A 22,926-nucleotide genomic window follows, 5' to 3' on the forward strand; every position below is an offset into this window, starting at 1 on the left:
TGGAAGCTGTGACATCTTAGTTTTACAACTTTGTGGCTGGACACTTGATTACGATCAACTGTCCTGACGTCTCAAATGCCGCCACAAACACAAAATAAGCAAGAAATCCCAACTTTTGCATTTTCTTCATTACACAAGTACATTAAAGTATTATTAATGATAACTGTAGCATGATATTATATAAAAACATATAAAAGGTTATCAGTTTGTGAAAGCATCAAATGTCACATTGTTCAAAAGTAATAACGTTACATGCTAATACAAGGAATTCAGTGTTCCTCAATCACAATACAACTCCCAATAACCTTTCCCACTGCTACTTAAACCAGTTGCTAGGTGGTGATAATTATTCAGCTTCCCACAACACTATTCTAGGGTGCAAATGTTGGTGTCTGAATGCTGTTAATGTGTCACCAGTTTTGGTATATTTAAAGCACATTCCTAAGGATCTCAATTGCTAACTTTGTAAATGCATTAACTGGTTTAAGTACTAATGCCAACAGGAAGGAATAAAAAGGCTTCAAGTACCTCCTATCCTGGGATAGGAAGAATAACCAACTGGGGGAGCTTTGCTCGTGACTCTTCTAAGAATGCCTTAGGGAAGTCCAGGGGTATTAATTGAAGGCAGGACAGGGCTCAGTTCACTTCAGAGTTGAATATTTTGCCAATTTCCAAGCAATTTTAACAACGCCAAGAGGATTAAGGAGGGAATTCACTTGGCCATCACATTACCATGACCCTAGCCTGGTGTTGTGGTTTGGGATCATTCAGTATGTGGAAGTAGAGGCTCCTGTTGGAATTCCTCACTCATTATGAAGGCAATCGTTCAAGCAAATGTTCTCACTAATCTGCATGTTTTCAGGGCTGGTAGTACCTAATAGATCCTTTGGGTTCATTAGTCGCTGTTTAAGTGTGTTGGTAGGTTTGTGGGCTACCATAATGCCAAGGGTTCTGAGTTGTCTGGAAGTCATGACTTCCAGATGACTCAGACCCCTTGGCATCATGGTAGCTCACAAACCTGCTAACACACTTAAACAGCGACTCATGAACCTGAACAATCTATTAAATACTACCAACAAAATTAACGTCATTTACAAGATACCATGCAAGGACTGTAAAAAATACTACATCGGACAAACTAGCAGGAAACTTGCCACCAGGATGCATGAACACCAATTGGCCTCAAAAAGACACGACCCACTAACACTAGTTTCCATACATACAGACAAAGAAGGACATCATTTTGACTGGGGCAACATACACATCCTACGACAGGTGAAAGAAAAACACACATGAGAATTCTTAGAGGCATGGCATTCTAATCAGAACTCCATCAGTAAATACATCAATTTAGATCCTATCTACCTTACCTTGAAAAAAAAAGAACCGGAAATGACATCACCCACGTTAAGAAGCCAAGACCTATAAACAGAGAGGCAGGACATACCACCAGCACTTCACCAGAGACTCTCACTGATGATGTTGCCTAGTATGGTGACAAAACATCTGAAAACAAATATTCAAACTCTGCAAGCTAACTTACATACTTTCCTTTTACTTAATGTGAATGATTTTGCACTGGCCTTGTCCTGTGAAACCATGCTGCAGTACATAAGGAAGCAAAGCCCAATTGAAAGAGACATAGGATCCTGATAGTAAGAGGGCAGCTTGAAAGATCTAATTTGAGCCAAAGGCTAACAAATGTAAGGCTTTGACAACTGAGGAGTGACCCACTACTTGGCCTTGTCCTTCCAAAGGAAGTTTCCATTACAACCTTAAGGACTGTCAACAACCTGTCATGGCATCCATGGGGGTGCTAGTGGCTTGAGTGAAAAGCTGGTATGTGGCCGTGCCTCCCTGCTATCATTGTGGATGTAGGATATCTAGTTATCATTTTGCAATTGATAGGGAGGCATGGAAGGAGGTCTCATGGACCCAATTTCTTACTGTTTCAAACAATATTCTGTCCGATATGACTTTGGTATGGCTACTTGGATAATGTACTGAATATTAATGTTCTGTCATTATAACATAAATTCATGAAATATGCTTGACATATATTAGATTATAGTGTGGAAACAGGCCCTTCGGCCCAACAAGTTCACACTGACCCGCCGAAGCGAAACCCACCCCTACCTCTACATTTACCCCTTACCTAACACTACAGACAATTTAGCATGGTCAATTCACCTGACCCTGCACATCTTTGGATGGTGGGAGGAAACCGGAGCACCCGGAGGAAACCCACACAGACATGGGGAGAACGTGCAAACTCCACACAGTCAGTCACCTGAGGCAGGAATTGAACCCGGGTCTCTGGCATGTGAGGCAGCAGTGCTAACCACTGTGCCACCATGGATCGGATGGAGGTTCATTCCAAATATCTTGTTGAACTGGTCAAACAGGCAGTTTCACCTGTCAGAAAGTATTGCATGTAAGATTTCAGTTTAAGAAATGATGACAGCATGAAAAGACAAGACTTTTTTCTCATGGTACTGATTATTAAATTTAAACAATGAGCCACTATAAACATGGTATAGAGTTCTGATCAAACTGGTGAGCGTCTATTTTAGCCTTAATGTGAGTTGTGTAAATTCAAATTGTGCTCTCTGTTAATTTCAATCAAATGGGCTACAAACTTAGCATTCACTCCCAAATACACTCAGTACCCTAGGTGAGTTAGTGTAAAATAGGTTCAAATTCCTAGACTGAACTATTGGTGCCTTCCATAAAGACAGTCCACACTTCCAATTGGATTATACTTGACAAACATTCAAAGTTATCAAGAGAATAATAGAACTTGCACCATTTTGGACCACTTCTCTCCCTTGTGACTCTCCTGACTTGTTCTGGATTTATTTGCTGGAACTTTGATTCTCATTGATGGAAACTGCCAATGGAACTGCAACTTTAATTTTGAACTATGTCTTGGACCTAGGTGAAAACATTGCTTTAATATCCCGTATGTTAACAAGTAGTTATAATGTTATTGGTATTATCCCAATAGTAGGTCTATATTTTAACCTCAGTAAGGTATCTCTACCACATCAATTATTCTGTTTTTATTCTTCATGTAAATGTGCTAAAATACAAGTTCTCAGTCCATCTTCATCATTCTTGCATACTGTCAAATGTTTCACTCTGGCTTTTGTGAAGTCTTTTATACAAATGATCCCACATCACGAGGTCAAATCGATATTTTCATATTCACCATGGTCAGAATCATCTAATTCAATGTCAGGAACTAGATTGTAGTAATTTGCTGTCTTATTCATGTAGAGCCTTTGATGATCTGACTCTTGTAACTCCTCTGTGACGTTCACTAATTCTGGCTCAGCACGGTCTTCCTCAACTCTATCTTCTTGCACTTTATTATTGGACACATCAACACATGTGACTGAGTCAACAGAAACACTTGGCTTAATTTCCACTTCTTCATACAAATCACGGTTACTACCCAGCAAGGCTGTTGAGGGACGTAACATAAACTGGTTTCTGCCGAGAATACTGTTTTCATATCCTGTGGGAATGGGAGTTGTCTCTGGAGTCCTGCAAGTTATATACTGATGATCCCCTGTATTTGAAAAGCCAGATTTCTCAATAGTGCAAATTTGACTGTCTTGTCTCATGGCTTTAAAATCAGACCTTCTTCTTTTCCAGCAGTAGCAACATAACACCACTGCAAGAATTGCAAGCAATGGCAGGCAAATAAAGAGAGCTGTGAGACCATGGGAACGACAGATATCTGAGCGATGAATGTCTATGATATTCACACCTTGAGTGTGCTTTGGTGTGTAGCACATAATCATGTTTTCTGATCCACCGATGCTTACATTTTTAGTAACATATTTTGCTAAATCATCATATAAGGCACATGTACACTCCAAGGTGTTATTGAAAAGAGACAATTTCATGAGGCTTGGTTTCAAGACATTTGAAGGTATAGATTTTAAGTTGTTGGAATCTAGGTACAGCTCCTGAATTTGGTCTGAATCCTTTAAAAGGTTATCAGGCAACTGTTGAAGATGGTTTTTCTCCAGATGAAGGATCTTTAAGCTGGGTGCGTTTATGAGGAAGTCCGAAGGTAATTGTTCTAATTGATTATGATCAAGATATAGAGCCTCTAGAGAACTTGGGTTTTCATCCATTTTGTGAATGTCAGATATGTTACAACTTGAGAGGTCCAGGACCTGGATTCCTGACAAATTTGTGAAGACATTCCATTGAAGGGTACCAATGTAAGAACCAGTGAAGTTTAAGCAACATTCTTCTCTCACCTGGCTAAATTCAAAAGTCCTGAAATTAACATTGTCATCACATAGGCAGACACCATCTGCAGCCTCTGGACCCCAAACAACTGCTTGTAGTAGAATCCATTCCTGAAGTAATATCCATAACCTTGGACCTAAGAAGAACAGATCAGAACATGGTCAAATGACAGGTGTACCACAGTGTTAAAAAAAGCCCAGGCATGAGTGGCATACTGTTTGCTGATTTTTTCAAGAACTAGTTTAAGTACACTTGGTAGGTTAATAAAGTATTTTTAATTGAAATCTAGGCATTGAAAAACCTACCTTATCTTTCCAGAAGGGTTGGCCACCACAGCTCCGCTGCTTAGGCCGATGGTTCAAATAACAGAATATGGCCCAGTGACACTGTGGAGTCGCATATAGCTTGCAGTAAACATCCTTGTCAAATGTCCGTATTACAGAGGAAGAAGTGCTGGATGTCTTGAAATGCATATAAGTAGATAAATCCCCAGGATCTGATCAGGTGTACCCTAGAACTCGGTGGGAAGTTAGGGAAGTGATTGCTGGGCCCCTTGCAGTGATATTTGTATCATCGATAGTCACAGGGGAGGTTCTGGAAGCCTGGAGGTTGGCTAACATGGTAAAATGGTAAGGACAAGCCAGGCAACTAGAGACCAGTGAGCCTGAGGTCATTGATGGGCACGTTGTTGGAGGGAATCCTGAGGGACAGGGTATACATGTATTTGGAAAGGCAAGGACTGATTAGGGATAGTCAACATGACTTTGTGTATGGGAAATCATGTCTCACAATCTTGATTGAGTTTTTTGAAAAGTAACAAAGAGGATTGATGAGGGCGAGAGTTAAGTGTGATCTATATGGACTCCAGTAAGGTGTTCAACAAGGTTTCCCATGGGAGACTGGTTAACAAGGTTAGATCTCATGGAATACAGGGAGAACAAGCCATTTGGATACAAAATTGATTCGAAGGTAGAAGAGGGTGGTGGATAAGGGTTGTTTTTCAGACTGGTGGCCTGTGACCAGTGAAGTGCCGCAAGGATCAGTGCTGGGTCCACTACTTTTCATCATTTATATAAATATTTTGGAAGTGAGCTTAAGAGATATAGTTAGTAATTTTGCAGATGACACCAAAATTGAAGATGTAGTGGACAGCGAAGAAGTTTATCTCAGATTACAACAGGATCTTGGCGGCACGGTGGCACAGTGGTTAGCACTGCTGCCTCACAGCACCAGAGACCTGGGTTCAAATCCCGCCTCAGGCGACTGACTGTGTGGAGTTTGCACATTCTCCCCGTGTCTGCGTGGGTTTCCTCCGGGTGCTCAGGTTTCCTCCCACAGTCCAAAGATGGGCAGGTCAGGTGAATTGGCCATACTAAATTGCCTGGTAGTGGAAGGTGAAGGGGCAAGTGTAGGGGTAGGGGTATGGGTGGGTTGCACTTCGGCGGGTCGGTGTGGACTTGTTGGGCCGAAGGGCCTGTTTCCACACTGTAGGTAATCTAATCTAATCTTGACCAGATGGGCCAGTGGGCTGAGGAGTGTCAGATGAAGTTTAATTTAGATAAATGTGAGGGGCTACATTTTGGGAAAGCAAATCAGAACAGGACTTATACACTTAATGGTAAAATCCTAGGGAGTGCTGCTGAACAAAGTGAAGATTGGAGTGAAGGTTCATAGCTCCTTGAAAGTACAGTCTCAAGTAGATAGGATAGTGAAGAAGGTGTTTCCTATGCTTTCATTTATTGGTCAGAGTATTGAGTACAGGAGTTGGGAGGTCATGTTGCAGCTGGACAGGACATTGGTTAGACCACTGTTGGAATATTGTGTGCAATTCTGCTCTCCTTCCTATTGGAAGGATGTTGGGAAACTCAAAAGGGTTTCGAAAGGATTTACAAGGATGTTGCCAGGGTTGGAAGATTTGAGCTATAGGGAGAGGTTGAATAGGCGGGGCTGATTTCCCTGGAGTGTGGGAGACTGAGGGGTGACGTTATAGAGATATATAAAATCATGAGGGGCATGGATCGGATAAATAGGCAAAGTCTTTTCCCTGGGGTTGGGGAGTCCAGAACTAGAGGGCATAGGTTAGGGTGAGAGAGGAAAGATATAAAAGAGACTAAGGGGCAACTTTTTCATGCAGAGGATGGTATGTGTATGGAATGTGCTGCCAAAGGAAGTGGTAGAGACTAGTACAACTACAACATTTAAAAGGCATCTGGATGGGTATATGAATAGGAAGGATTTAGAGGGATATGGGCCAAGTGCTGGCAGGTGGGACTAGATTGGGTTGGACTATCTGGTCGGCATGGGCGGGTTGTACGGAAGGTCTTTTGACAAAGGATCAGTTTCACTCGAAACGTCAGCTCTTTTCTCTTCTTACAGATGCTGCCAGACCTGCTGAGATTTTCCAGCATTTTCTCAATTTGTTTTTACGGAAGGGTCTGTTTCTGTGCTGTACACCTCTATGACTCTAGGACCCTATGCTTGTGATGAAGTCAGCCAGGTGGACCTCATAGAATAAGAGTTCCCGGATTGGGACTGTTAACCTGGTCCAATCATGAAAGCCTGGCTGACATAAAAAGGTGGAGCGTCAGGGATACTGAAATGAGGCAGTACTGTAGTCAAGGACAGTTCATGTATAAATAAACGGTGAGTTAATGACAGGATACCAGCCTCTGTGGAGTTGTTTCATTGGCCAGCTTTGATTTCAAATTTCAATCAATCAGTTATGTTGGAGTGGGAAAAATGTGAGTAAGTTCCTCATCCCATTTTAACTGCCTAATGCTCAGCTGCTCCTCCTCTCCTATCATTACCAGTCAGCAGATTTCCCTACTCTTAGCTGGGAAGGGAACTTGCAGATGTTGGTGCTTCATGGGCCTGTTGCCTTTGTCCATTTAAGTGGTACATATTTGGGAGGTACAGGTGAAGGAACATTGGCAAATGTGATAGGGGCAACATGAAAGCAAGTCTTTCTTGTCTTTTTCCACCATTCCTTGCAAAGCAGTTAATAATAAAAAAAGCAGTTTTTTTTAAATTTCAAGGTTTATTAATTCAAATTAACTTCTTTCATTCATAGGTTGACTGAGCTATCATTCCTACTGAAGGGCTTTTGCCCGAAACATCGATTTTCCTGCTCCTTGGATGCTGCCTGACCTGCTGTGCTTTTCCAGCACCATTCTAATCTTGAACTATCACTAGACTATGGAAGAAGAAGCGAATTATGTTAGTCGTTGTACCGTCTCATGGAGCATACATCTGTCCATCAAATATTAGCCTTTCAAACTGTCCTCACTCATACCAACCCTTTCTATCATTACAATCATTTCTTGATTACTATTGTTCATTTTAAAATTAATTAATATGATACTTTTCACTCTAACTCTATAACCGAACCATGTAGTCCAAAGAGCAATGGGAATTCCCTCAAGAGGAGAATTATGCAGCCACAATTTGACATCACGAGAAGGTTTGTATCTATGCAACTGGTGCTCCTCCAGGTATGCCATATCTTTAATGTGCAGCAACCATCTAACTGGTCACCAGATACATTCCATGCCATTGTTACACTCATCAATCTCCATTGTGTATCAGTTCTTGGCCATGCGTGTTTCACTTCTCTACCCTTGTGCTTTGCTGTTCCAGATATTGTCCTGTTTGCTTCTTCCCATGCCTCAGGATTCGCCTGCCCCCCACCTCCCTTGCAACTCTCTCTCGGACCAGTCTAATTCATCTTCTGATTAATGGCAACTCCTGTAAAATGATTGTACATTGATGGTGTCATTGAAAATAAAAGGCAGATGGCTAGATTTTTTAGATTATCCTTATTAATTGCCACAAATGTTACCTGCCACTTGTCAGCTTAAACCTGGATGCTTTCCACGTTCTATTGTTATCCAGCATGGACAGCTTCATTATTAGAAAAGGTGTGAATGGGGCTGGACACTGCCTGTGAACAGCTCCACTCCTGACCATATGAGGGGAGGAACTGGATTGAGGTTGCTTCCCTGAGGGATCTCTGCAGCATTGTCCTGGGAATATGATGATTGCCGTTCACACTTTAGAGTGATCTCAACAACTGGGGAATTCTCCCATTGAATCCTATTGACTTCAATCTTACACTTGCTGTTGATGGTCATTCTGAAATGATCTAGTGACAGCAACAAAGCCACATTACATTAATTGGTCATTTATATTTATACTAATGATTTAGCCAAGAAAATAAAACATACTGGAAAAATAAACCACTGAATGGTATTTCCACACCTAGGTCACTGATTTTACATATTTTACATAGCAGTTATGCATCGATTAATGTCTTTTGGAGGGTAAATCAGAGTAGAACAATAATTTTTAGCCTCTATATACGCTTAACTGGTTATTTTTCTTTTGGGTGATGGAGGGGGTGGGAATAGTAGTCAACGTAGGGAGGAAATTAAAATGATGTTTCCACTAGGTCTGGTCGAGTCTGCACACAATGATTCAATTTGTATAAAATATATTGTTTAGCAACTTTAATGAATATGTCAAATCTTTTGTGTGAGTTCAATTTAATTATAGTATGATAAGGGCCTGACAATAATAGCACATTCAGTAAAACCTTCCTTATCTTAACTCAGCTCCCGTTTGGAATTCCATTTGTACTCACGCCCTTTCCTGAGGCCTGGAGCAGTACTGACGTGCATATTTCCTGTAATAAACTATTAGAAACAATTTGAACATCTCAATAAAGGAAGACACTAATAAAAAAAAATCTTACAACACTGGAGCTAGGAATGTTTAATTGTTTCAGTGATCTCCAAGTAAAATGTTGTACATGTTACAGTGGAAACTTTCCTAGGCTTACACTGACAGAAATGCACTGTATACACTGTATCATGCCTATGTACCCAAGAAATACCTTTACATTTCTAAATTATTTCACCTTTTTATCATTTTAGCCACTTTTAAGATAGGACAAATACAAAAAAGGGCGGCTAAGTCCCTCTTTCTAGTTGCCTATGTCAATCGAGTGGATTCACTTTAGTGTGTGAGGTGCTAACAGTAGATTATAAGGAAATGGCAAATGAAATGAAGAAATGTTTTGCTTTCATCTTCACTAATATAGCATTTCAGTAATAGTTGTGAACAGGAGCTGGAAGGGTGAGAGGAATTTAACATAAGCAAGTCATAAATGATGTGAACTGAGCAAATCGATGTACCTGTGGGCTGACAAGTCCATAAGACTGTAAGATCATAAGACATTGGAGCAGAAGTAGCCCATTCAGCTCATTGAATCTACTCCACCAGTCAGTGATATTATGGCTAAGGTGGTGATAAATGAGGTGATGGCCTAATGGTATTATCACTAGACTGTTAATCTAGAAACCTAGGTAATGGGTCCAGAATTCTGGCACAGTAGTTGGCTGAATTTGAGTTCAATAAAAAATCTGAAATGAAGAATCTAATGATGACTATGACTGATTGTTGGAAAAATTAATTTGTTCACAAATGTCCTTTAAAGAAGGAAACTGCCATTCTTACCTCGTCTGGCCTAGATCTAGATCTGTGACTCTAGATCTACAGCAATGTGGTGACTCTTAAACTCAGGGATGGACAACAAATGCTGGCTTCACCAGCAATGTCCTCAACCCATCAATGAATTTAAAAGAAACCCTTAACTCAACTTTCTTTTCTTTCCCCAATGAAAGCATTCTCTTACTGATTAAAAATCTATCTATAATCTGTCTGTTTTAAATATACTTAATAATCCAGCCTCTGCAGTAAGAATTCCACGGATTCCTTACCCTCTGAGAGAAGTTCCTTCTCATCTCTCTCTTAAATGGGTGACCCTTTATTCTGATATTATGTCCTTTGATCCCAGACTCTCACAAAAGGAGAAACCACCTCTCTGCATTTACTTTGTCAAGTCCCTTAATAATCTTGCATATTTGAATAAAATAACCTCTCATTCTTCTAAACTCTAATGGGTACAGGCCTAATCTGCTCAATCTTTCCTCATATGACACTGCTTCCATATTCAGGATCAGCCAACTGAACCTTCCCTGGACAGTGTCCAATGCCAGTATATGTATCCCTAGGAAAGAGCTCAAAACTGTTTACTATATTCCAGCTGTGGTCTGATTCATGCCTTGTATAGTTTTAGCAAAACCCTCTTTTATACTTCATTCCCTTTGAAATATAGGCCAAGGTTTCATTTGCCTTCCCTATCACCTGCTGAACTTGATTGCTAGCTTTCTATGATTTGTGTACAAAGACTCCGAAATCACTGTGTTCTATAGCTTTCTGCAGTCTTTCTCTATTTAAATAATATTCAATTCCTCTCATCTTCCTGCCAAAGTGCATAACCTCACATTTTTCCACATTATATTCCAACTGCTCATGTTTTTATCCCCTTGTTTAACATGCCTATATTCCTGTACAGATTCTGTGTCATTCTCACCATTTGCTTTCCCACCTATTTCCATGTCATCTACAAACTTGATAACACTTTGTTTATTTTCCTCACTTAAGTCATTAATAAATATTATAAATAATTGTGGCTTCAGCACTGAACCCTGTGGGACTCGTTTAGTTAAGTTGCCATTCTGAAAAATTATTTTATGAAGCAGCATAGTACTTTATCAAACACATATTACATTGACTGCTTCCCCTTTATCTTTCTTAGCTCTTCAAAGAATTCTATTAAATTTTATTTCCCCTTTGTGAACTCATGCTGACCCTGCTTGATCATATTATGTATTTGTAAATGCCCTGCTAGTGTGTCCTTTATGATAAACACTAACATTTTTATGATAACAGAAGTTAAGCTAATTACAGGTCGTTAATTACCTGTTTGCTCTCCCTTTTCCTTTTTAAATTTCGACATTTTGACATGAACATAGGAAGTATAGTTAGTACGTTTGCAGTCAACACACAAAATTGGAGGTGCGGTGGACAGCGAAGGTTACCTCAGATTACAACAGGATCTTGATCAAATGGACCAGTGGGCTGAGGAGTGTCAGATGAAGCTTAATTTAGATAAATGTGAGGTGCTACATTTTGGGAAAGCAAATCTTAGCAGGACTTATACACTTAATGGTAAGGTTCTAGGGAGTGTTGCTGAACAGAGACCTTGGAGTGCAGGTTCATAGCTCCTTGAAAGTAGTCACAGGTAGATAGGATAGTGAAGAAGGCATTTGATATGCTTTCCTTTATTGGTCAGAGCATTGAGTACAAGAGTTGGGAGGTCATGTTGCAGCTGTGCAGGATATTGGTTAGGCCACTTTTGGAATATTGCATGCAATTCTGGTCTCCTCCCTATTGGAAGGATGTTGTGAAATTTGAAGAGGTTCAGAAAAGATTTACAAGGACTTGCCAGGGTTGGAAGATTTAAGCTACAGGGAGAGGCTGAACAGAGTTTGGGAGAAGATTTGTAGCTCGGGTGCTCATTGCTGTGGCAGGGACAGGCCACTATAAATGCCGGAGGAAACACCACAGAAGCGCTTCACAGGAGGCTCCCAAGCACTGAGGATGTCACCTAGACAGGGGACGAAAAGTTTGCAACAAGACTTCCAGCTTGGCGAACAGAACCACAGCAAGAAGCTGAACAGGCTGGAGCTGTTTTCCCTGGACTGTTGAAGGCTGAGAGGTGACCCCAGAGGTTTATAAAATCATGAGGGGCATGGATAGGATAAATAGACAAAGTCTTTTCCCTGGGGTCGGGGAGTCCAGAACTAGAGGGGATAGATTTAGGTGAGAGGGGAAAGATATAAAAGGGACCTAAGGGGCAATTGTTTCATGCAGAGGGTGATGCGTGTGTGGAATGGGCTGCCAGAGGAAGTGGTGGAAGCTAGTACAATTGCAACATTTAAAAAGCAGCTGAATGGGTATATGAATAGGAAGGGTTTGGAAGGATATGGGCCAAGTGCTGGGAAATGGGACTAGATTAAGTTGGGGTATCTGGTCAGCAAGGATGAGTTGGACCAAAGGGTCTGTTTCCATGCTGTACATCTCTATGACTCCAAATAAAGGTGTTGTATTTTAATCCCCTGGAACTTTACCAGAATGTAAGGAATTTTGAAAGATTACTATCAGTGCATCCACTATCTTTGCATCTACCTCTATTAATATCCCAGAATGTATCCCACCAGACACAAGAGACCTGGTGGTCATGAGCCCCATTCGGTTCCCTCCCTGGGCCCTGATGTATTTCATCCCATAAACAAGGCAATAGATGCATTCATGTTAATTTTCCAAAATTCCTGAGACACAGGAAAGGCTCCACTGGACTTGAAAGTAGCAAATATAACTGCATGGGCGGCATGGTGGCTCAGTGGTTACCACTGTTGCCTCACAGTGCCAGTGACCTGGGTTCGTTTCCTGCCTTGGGCAACTGTCTGCGTAGAGTTTGCACATTCTTCCCGTGTGTGTGGGTTTCCTCTGGGTGCACTGGTTTCCTCCCACAGTCCTACGATGTGCAGGTCAGGTGAATTGGCCATGCTAAATTGCCCATAGTGTTAGGTGCATTAGTCAGGGGTAAATGTCATGTTGGGGAATGGGTTTCCCTTTGGAGTGTCGGTGTGGACATGTTGGGCCAAAGGGCCCGTTTACACACTGTAGGTAATCTAATAACTCCTCCATACAATCAGGAAGGCAGAAAACAGGACATTACATGCCAGTTAGTTTGATGACTGCTTTGGTGAACATGTTAAAAATGATCGTTGAAGAGACTCTAGCTGTGCATTAAAAACAATCTCAGTAATCAGGAAAAGTCAGATGGAAATCATGTTGAACCAACTTATTGAGATTATTTGAAGGAGGGGCATGTGCTGTGGATAAAGAGCACCCAGTTGATGTTCTATTCTTGTATTTTCAGAAGTCATTTAATAGAGGGTCACATCAGAGGTTATTGTAGAAAATAAATGCTCATGATATAAGTAGTAAGATATTAATATGGATAGAAGATTGGCTGGCTGCCAGGAAACAGAGACTATACTTTTTTAAAGACAGAGATCGATAGACTCTTGTTGGGCAAGGGAGTCAAGAGTTATTGAGGTAGATGGGAATATGGAATTCAAAACAAAAATGGATGAGCCTTGATGTTATTGAATGGTGCAGCAGACTGAGGGGCTCAATGGTCTATTTCTGCTCCTATTTCATATATTTAACAAAATATGTCTTTTCTTTTAGCAATACTCAAGTTCTGTGCTACCAAAAGACTATTTGTAAGTAATAGTAATTATCCATAATTCACAAAGGATCATTGAATATCATAATTTATTTGCATTAATTCACAGAATGTGGGTATTTCAATTAGTTGCCTGTGAGAAGGTGGTGTTGGCTCATTATCTTGAATTGTTGCAGTCCATGTGGTATGTGTACATCATGTTAATTTTGGTTACATTGTTTTGGAACTTCAACACACTGATAATGAATGAATGATGACAATAATTGCAAGGCAGATGGGGTAACTCAGAGGAAACTTTGATATGCTGGCATTATGGTTTCTGTTGCCTTTGTTCGTTTGAATTATAGAAATCATGGATATGGATGATGCAGTGAAAAGACATATGATGTCTTTCTGCAGTGCATCTTCTAGTTAATACACGCTACTGACACTATGCCAGTGGAGTGTCGTTGATACAGGTTGTTGTCTTTTGGATAGTGGCGAGCTTCTTGAGTATTATTGTATCAACACTCATCCAGATAAACAGATAGTATTTTATTACATTCCTGCTTGTGCCTTATAGATGATAGGCAAACTACAAGAAGTCAGGAGGTGAATCACTCTCTATAGAATGCCCAGTCTTTGGTCTGTTTCTGCAGCAACAATATTGATGTGGTTGGTCCACTTAGGATTCTGGTCACTGGACGCTCCCAGGATGTTGATGTTGGGTGATTTGATGAGAATGCTGTTGAATGTCAAGGGGAGGTGGTCATTGCATGACCTCCTCTATGATGCTAATTATACTTGCCACTTAACAGCCGTGGCCTGAATGCTGTTTGGGTCTTGCTAAAAATGTAGGCATGTTTCATTGTCTGAGGAGTTATGAATGAAGTGAAAATCTGCAAGCATCAACAATCACTCATACCTGTGACCTAATACTGGAGAGAAAGTCATAAATGAAGAAGCCGTGATGTTTGAACTGGACACACTGTCCTTAAACCCCTGCTGTAATATCTGGGGAGAAGAATGATTGATTGGCAGCTACTACAACCATCATTCTCTGTGCTATATTTTTGCTGAAATGTTACCTTGACTCAGCCCACATTGATGTCAACAGCAAACAGTATCACAGAATTCAGATTTTTCTTTTGCCAATATTTGGCCCAAAACTGTAATGAGGTCTGAAATCAAGTGATCCTGGCAGAACCCAAACTGAGAATCAGCATGCAGTACTTATGAGCACTGTTGATGACTCCTATCTCCACTTCTTTACCACAAGACTCTGATCGGTTCGAGATTGTTAATAGAGTCATACTGTCGTACAGGAAACAGACCCTTCGGTCCAACCAGTCCATGCCAACCATAAACTCAAACTAAACTAGTCCCATCTGCCTGCACTTGACCCATATCTCTCCACGTGTTTTTTGTTCATGTACTTATCTCATTGTAACTGTACCTACATCCCCTACTTCCTCTGGCAAACCACATCGTGTAAAAAAATTGCCCCCTTGTATTTTTAAAATCTTTTTCCTCTCACCTTAAAAGTATGCCCCCTCATCTTGAAATTCCAAAACCTAGGGAAAGACATCTGCAATTCACCTTATCTATATCCCTCATTATTTTATAAACCTCCATAAGATCATTCCTCAACCTCCTATGCTCCAGTGAAAAATGTCCTAGCCTATCCAGCCTCTCTTATAACTCAAACCCTCCAGTCCTGGTAACATCTGGTAAATCGTTTCCAAACCCTCTCCTTCTTAATAATCCTTCCTATAACAGGGCAACCAGAACTGGACATAATCCTTCAGAAGAGGCCTCGTCAACATCCTGTCCACCCTCAACATAATGTCCAAACAAAAGTCTGAGCAATGGAAGCAAGCGTGCTGAATGCCTTCCTAACCACCCTATCAATATGTGATGCAAACTTCAAAGGATTATGTACCTGAACCTACATCTCTCTGTTCTACAATATGACCCCAGGCCCACTTTTAATTGCATAAGTCCTGCTCTTGTATGTTTTGCCAAAATGCAATACTTTGCATTTATCCAAAATTAAACTCCATCTGTCAGTCTTCAGCTCAGTAACCCAATTGATCAAGATCTCTTTGTAATCTTAGATAACCTTTGTTTAAAGAGAAATGTTTAACTGTTTAAAGAGAAATCCATACACCTTGTGTTAACCAATAGTACTATGCCACAAGGTTTCACTTTTTAACAAAACAAACTTTGTATATAAAAGAATTAAATAGCTTAGCAATATGGTGCATAAATACATATGTTATGCACTCATATTTACTACTTACATCCCTCTTATCAGAACTCTGATAGGACACATTAATCTTAAAGTTATTTACTTTTGTATGGCCCATCATAATTATGTTTCAATCCTCTGAAGAATTTTCCTTAGTTCCAGCTATCCTCAGAAGTAAAACTTCCACCTTATTCTGGTTACTTCTCGGCACTTCCAAACGTATCTGTTTGCTGCTTTCTTGAGCACAAGATTCTGCAGTGACCAGGGATAGAATGCTCCTCTGGTTGAAATCACACACTGCACAAAGGAAGGTTGTGGTGGTTGGTGGTCAACCGTTTTACCTCCAGGACATCACTGGAGGAGTTCCTCAGGGTAGTGTCCTAGGCCCACCATCTACAGTTGCTTCATCCAATTACCTTCCCTCTATCATAAGGTGAGAAGTGGGTATATTTGTTAATGTCCAGGACAATTTGTGACACCTCAAGTATTGTATGCAGTAAGGCACGGACAATATTTGGGGCAACATGGTGACTCAGTGGCTAGCACTGCTGCCTCACAGCACCAGGGATCCAGGTTTGATTCCCACCTTGGGTGACTGTCTGTGTGGAGTTTGCACATTCTCCCTGTGTCTGTGTGGGTTTCCTCTGGATGCTCTGGCTTCCTCCCACAATCCAAAGATTTGCAGGTTAGGTGAAATGGCCATGCTAAATTGCCCATAGTGTTAAGTGCATTAGTCAGAGGCAAATGAGTCTGGGTGGGTTACTCTTCAGCGGGTTGGTGTGGGGTTGTTGGGCTGAATGGCTTGTTTCCATACTGTAAATAATCTAATCTAAATATCTAGATATGGGATGTGAAGTGGCAAGTAACATACATGACACACAGTACCAGGCGATGACTATCTTCAACAAAAGAATATTTAACCATCGCACCTTGATATTCAACGGCATTGCCCTTGCTGAATCCCCCACTATCACCACCTTGGGGATTACCATTGATCAGACATTGAACTGGACTAACCATATAAGTGTTGTGGCTACACAGCATGTCAGAGACTAGGAATTATGTAGTGAATAGTTCAACTCCTGAATCCCCAAAGTCTGTTCACCATCTGCAAGGTTCAAGTCAGGAGTATGAAGGAGTACTCCCCACTGTCCTAGAAAAGTGCAGCTCAAACAATGCTCATGAAGCTAAATAGTATCCAAGACAAAACAGCTTGCTTGATTTGCACTAAACCCACAAACATTAATTCCCTCCACCACTGATGCGCATTAGCAGCAGTGTGTGTAATTTAAAAGACGCACTGCAAAAGTTGACCAAGGTTTTTCACACACCACCTTCCAAAGCCATGACCATTACCATCTGGCAAGACAGGGGCAGCTGATACATGAGAACACCACCATCTGCACATTCCCCTCCAAACCATTCACCATTCTGACTTGGAAATATATTGTCATTCCTTCACTGTCGCTGGGTCAAAATCCTGGAACTCCCTCCCAAATGGTACTGTGGCCCTACCTATTTCAAATGGATTGCTCTGGTTCATGAAGAGAGCTCACCACCTCCTGTTCAAGTCAAAATTAGAGTGGTGCTGAAAAAGCACAGCAGGTCAGGCAGCATCCGAGGAGCAGGAACACCACCTGTTCAAGGACCCGTGTCTGCGTGGGTTTCCTCCGGGTGCTCCGGTTTCCTCCCACAGTCCAAAGATGTGCAGGTCAGTTGAATTGGCCATGCTAAATTGCCCGCAGTGTTAGGTAAGGGGTAAATGTAGGGGTATGGGTGGGTTGCGCTTCGGCGGGTCGGTGTGGACTTGTTGGGCCGAAGGGCCTGTTTCCACACTGTAAGTAATCTAATTTAAAAAAAAGGACAAGTAGGGATAAAAATCAATGCTGGCCCATCCAGCAATGTCCACACTCTATGAATTAATTTTAAAAAGCATTATAGATGTTATGCATGGATGTTTTTGAGACATAAAGTGTGTAGTGAGGCATAAAAATGGGAGGACTTCTGCATTGGGGTGAGTTCTTGCCTGCTCAGTACAAAAGTATATGTAGGTTAAACAGCAAATTTTACAGGCAGGAAATCCTGGCACCCATCAGGACCTTTCAGGCTCCAACAGCCGGCTGCCATAGTTAAAAGGCACCGAGATTGCACTTCAATCTCTGCAACCCAGGAGCATCACTCCACCTCTGCACATCACCCTCACCCATCTCTGAAGATATCGGAGACCAAGCAAAAAACTCACCATTTTGCCAAACCATGCACCATTGCTTATTCAGTGCTGCATGCTCCTAGCAGTAGGAGTTAGCATTGTAAGGTACCACTGCGGAAGACTGTCACATAGGATTTTGGGTCCCATGCATTTCCATTAGAATACTCAAGTTCAGTCAGTGTCTGCCACTTCATTGCAACTACCAATGTAGTACCACAGGCATCACAGTGGTATTACCTCTCACACATCTGTAGGATTCACACTTAAAGTATAAAGGTTACCACACTCAGGAGCACCCACACCATCCACTCAGAGGGAATCACAACCTAAAGAAGATACACATTTGATGGCATTTCATCAAAGGTTTGCATGGGACAAGGACAAGGACATTAACCACAATAGATAGTCTTTTGTGTTGAGCTCCCTTTTGAGTTCAGCTCTGCTTGCCTGCCCCAGTGAGGGTTGTCAGCATCAGCCAATATTGGCTTCCTTGCTTGGATAGACTTGTTGGTCTGGTCAAACTTCACCCTTAACATTGTTAGCATTTAACAATAACTACTAGATGAGACTTCACATGAGCTGATCAACACGGACAGGCTTCAGCTTTGAGTAAAGTATTTGAGCATAGAAATGACATAGAAATAAAGCAGTCAAGTAACTGAAGAAGCTTCTACTCACTACAGTTTGGAGCTACACACCTCATATATATACGATCGGGTTTTGTAAATGTAAGTGCTTCACATTTTTGACTAACCTAATTGTGCTTATGAACCCAATTCCAGTGGGTCGGGAATGTTAATGAGTTTTCAGAAGACATTAATGATGAAAAAACAGGTTCCCAACCATGAAGGTCAGCAAAGGCAACCTGCCTTAAAGATCCTGAAAACTTAATAGCAAAATTTGAAACCTGCCTTTGGGAAATTGAATTTCTGACATGTTCCCACATTCTCCAGCACTAAAGTCACCCATTACCTATATTAAATACACTCAGCTGTTTCTTGCTATCATGTAGAGTGAATTGCTTTCGCTAAAGATTAGGATTTGTGATTTTGGGGACCTTAGGAGGATCACAAGGAGATCATCCACTGGTGGAGGAAAAATGCCTATTTATATATACTGACCAATGACCAGGTGGTGGCTTAGTGGTTAGCACTGTTGCCTCAGAGTGCTAGGGACCAGCCTTTAATTCCATCCTCAGGCAACTGTCTGTATGGAGTTTGTGCATGCTCCCCATATCTGCGTGGGTTTTCTCTGGGTGCTCTGGTTTCCTCCCACAATCCAAAGATGTGCAGGTTAGGTGAATTGGCCATGCTAAATTACTCATAGTCTTCAGGGATGTGTAGGTTAGTTAGGGGTAAATGTGGAATAGTAGAGGGATGAGTCTGGGTCAGCTACTCTTCAGAGGGTTGGTGTGGACTTGTTGGGTCAAATGGCCTGTTTCTACACTGAAGGGATTCTAAGTAATATGTTTCATGATGTTCATTGAGAAATGAATATATTTTTGGTGGCAGTGGTTGATTGATACATATTAGCCAAGACACTAGGAGAATGCTCCTGCTGTTTAACAAATAGTGCAATGGGATCTTTTGCACATATCTGGGAGGGAAAACAGGGCCAAAGTTTAATGTCGCTCCCTCTGTTTTGCATTGAAATGTAAGCATATACTATGTACTCAAGTGTTTAAGGTGGGGCTTGAATCCACAAACTTCTGAGTCGGAGTTGAGAGTGTTACCACATACTGTATACAACAAAGGCTTGTTACTTGCACTGCAATACAATGTGGCGAACTTGGGTTTGTTGTGTCATATTTCTATTCAATCAATGGTGTGATACATTAATAAGCAACAGATTGACATGTTTAATGGTATGACTATATATATTTCATACTTTTTGACCTGACACCATGTTAGCTATGTGAAAGGGAGTCAGTTAGCTAAATGACTAGAATTTGGTGTGAAACAGTGAACATACAGTGGCTATGGTAATTCACAGATACTTGTTTCCTCACCTTGTCTCCCTCACAATCTTCAAACTATACATATTCAATTGTCTCTTTTTTTTAAAATGGAGAGCAGTGTCTATGGTCTTTTGTAGACAATGACCCCTTTTACTTGAGTGGGAATTGAAAGATTGCAGCTTTTCCAAAAGCTTTTCGGTTACATTGCATGATCAATAGTTTGTTTGCACCCCTTCATTTCTGCACCTCTACACAAGCTATATTTCTGAGCACCCAACAGACATGCCAACTAGCCGGCTCCAGAGAGTAGTATTTGTGTTCTGGAGCACAGACAATTTTGTTGAAGTGTCCCATGGTTGACCTAGGGGAACTTTGTCAATGTGCTCAATTGTCAGGAATTGCAGCTTTCAGCATGAGATACCCCAGGCAAACAAAGTTGGTACAGTATAAGGGATGCAAGTTAGAATGTCTGAATAAGCAATCTCATTGTGCAGTAAAGGTTATTTGTGCTGGCCAGTGCTGACTCGCTCCTTGTGCGTTGATCTGCCCTTTTCAGGGACAATTTTTGATTTGTCATTGTGATTTGCATGTAACCAGATTTTGTTTTAGAAAAAAAACACAACCCACCACTATCAAAGCACTCCGTTCATAGACTGCAGGTGAAGATTTTACTTCCAAAGAATTTCTAAAGTGAAAGTGATTTTTCTTCATTCCCTCAGAGATAGGATCAGTTAGTTCTCCCCTGTGCTTGGAATCAAATTTAGAGGCGAAATTGCTTGTTCTGGCAACAACCTAAATGTGGCGAACGTCCCATGGTACAACAATATACCTGCAGCAGCGTGAACCTCTTTGCAAACCAGCTCGAACAGATTTGCATAAGGATACAGTGCAAAGAATGAACTTGTAGCAACATCACTTCCTGCATCAGTAACTGCACGTCAAAAAGGTTTAATTTGACTGGAAGCCTCGAGGACGAAGGTGCAAATCTGGCAATGCTGAATCCATTCTTTCAAGAACACATAACCAGGAATCCGTTTCAATGGAAGCAAACTGGCTGCGGTATTTCCTAGTTCTTCTTGTTTGCTGTTGTGAGACGACAGGTCTGAGGCATCCTGGGAACAGCTAATATTGTCAATACACACCACTCCCCTCGCTCTAACACCGGCCACAGGGAAAATGAAGGAAAACAACATCTGATTTCCAAAAAAAAACTCTTTCCAGATTATCTCACTACTTAGTTTTAAACCACAAAGGACAAGGAAGTGCAAAGGGAGACCAACAAGTGCGGTTGCCTATTCATTTTAGACTGTGCCACCATCCCGATGAATTCCTGGTTATAATTTGCTACAATTTCACGCTCAATGAATCAAGCCCTTCCATTGATGGCAGCCCCTTGGGTTTATTATCATGATAAAAGAAGCAATGTGGGCGGAGAATTCAAACTGTCAACAGAAAGGGCTACAGAAGACAGCGGTTTCCTGGACGACAGGATAAACACGCCTGGAGTGTAGTCCTTCCATCCTCCGAATGCTAATCTTAACTAAATAATATTTTGTTTCTAGATTAAAAACTAAACAACTAACAGCCAAGCGAAAACACCTTTGCAATCCAGGGACAAAATAATAATAAAAACAGAGATCCGGCTTCTATTTTTGTAATCAATAGATTTTATAATTTAATGGTAGATTTATCGCTATTCTTTACAATATTAATTATTTGACTCATTTCAAGTGAAGAGGCGGAGAGCAGAGCAGTTGACACGACAGAAAAAAAAAACTCAACAACTTTTCAACAGAACTTCCGAACTTGGAACAAAAAATAATTAATTTGAACTCGAATCTCGGTGGGTTGATTCAGATTGAGAAACTAGCTGGAAAGTGGGGGCTTGTCTTAGAGAAGTAAATCTGTTTCAGAATTTGTCTCAATGGGTAAAGTTATTCAGAACGGCCATATGATCTGACTCTGTATATTCTTCCACTGGACTTCCCCTCCATCCTCAGTCCGGTCCCTGCGTCCCCCACCCTTAAATCTAACACTTGGATAATCTGAGTGCAATGTAGTGGATTAAACACCCATTAAATCCAATGTACTTTGGAATATCACCCGACAGTGAGGCGCTTTACTGTATATTCACCATTTGTGTTCACGTATTGGAGTAGTTACTACGTGAGAAAGTCCTCGCACTAGATTGTGAAAACCTGTAATGCATTATACATTTATTTACTGACAAAACTCTTCTAATATGGTTACTTGTTCAAACATTCGTAAATGTTAAAAAGAAGGAAATTAATGCTCGACATTTATTATTAGTACGGTTTTATTAAAAAAAACATTCGATTTACGAAAAAGTTTTGTTTCCAAACTCAAGGTCACCACTTACCTTTCATGCCTCCGCCGGACTCTCCCATTCCGAGTGAAAACAAGTTTAGACAGAAGTGAACTTGTTAAATATGTGTGTGAGTCCGGTTCTATGGGTTGCGGTTTCACATCCTGATTTAAATATATATTACGATGCGTTTCCTGATCAATCGTTGTGGGTGTGTCGGTCAGGTGGTTGAAGGATAAAGGAGGGTCTACTTCAGTTACTTTCCTCTGTGCAAGTCATTTGAAAGTGACCAGGTAAGGGAATGGGGGGAAAAAACACACGACCAGAGTCTTTCACCACCTTCCCCCCGCCCACTAATCCGCTACCTGCTCCAGGGAGACTCCTACAGTCAAATCTCGGCATAGTCTAAGGGCACTGAGCAGAACATTGTTGGATTCTGATTTTGAGTTTGAAATATGAACACATTTTAAACGCATTTTACCATCTTATTTTTTTTATTAACTCGTGGGCGTCATTGGCTGGCCAGCATTTATTGCCTGTCCCATGTTGCCCTTGAGAAGGTGGCGGTGAGCTGCCTTCTTGAACCACTGCAATCCACCTGCTGTAACTTGATCCACAATGCCATTAGAGAGGGAATTCCAGGATCTTGATCCAGTGACAATGAAGAATTGTGATATATTTCCATGTCATGATGGAGGAGAACTTGCATGTGGTGTTCCCATGTATCTGCTGCCCTTGTCCTTTGAGATGGAAGTGGTTGTGGGTTTGGAAGTGC

At 41.1% G+C, this 22,926-nt stretch overlaps 1 protein-coding gene across 1 annotated transcript; it reads right to left on the reverse strand.

The window, feature by feature from the left end:
- Positions 1–3,047: 3,047 nt before the first annotated feature.
- LOC122554271 (uncharacterized) lies at positions 3,048–22,457 on the reverse strand. Its single transcript, XM_043699028.2, has 2 exons — positions 22,206–22,457; positions 3,048–4,405 (listed from the first exon to the last, which is right to left on the reverse strand). The coding sequence occupies exons 1-2, from the start codon at positions 22,231–22,233 to the stop codon at positions 3,180–3,182; spliced, it is 1,254 nt and encodes a 417-aa protein (XP_043554963.1). The 5' UTR covers positions 22,234–22,457; the 3' UTR covers positions 3,048–3,179.
- Between the last annotated feature and the right edge of the window lie 469 nt (positions 22,458–22,926).

Source organism: Chiloscyllium plagiosum, unplaced genomic scaffold, assembly GCF_037043375.1.
Source record: "Chiloscyllium plagiosum isolate Xiang-an unplaced genomic scaffold, Cpla_swu_hap1 HiC_scaffold_9, whole genome shotgun sequence".
NCBI classification, from domain to species: domain Eukaryota; kingdom Metazoa; phylum Chordata; class Chondrichthyes; order Orectolobiformes; family Hemiscylliidae; genus Chiloscyllium; species Chiloscyllium plagiosum.

Coding starts and splice junctions, on each gene's coding strand:
- LOC122554271 (XM_043699028.2), bottom strand. CDS start 22,233: ATGGGAGAGTCCGGCGGAGGCATGAAAG. Junction 4,406..22,205: donor GTCCGGCGGAGGCATGAAAG/GTAAGTGGTGAC, acceptor TGTTCTTCTTAG/GTCCAAGGTTATGGATATTA.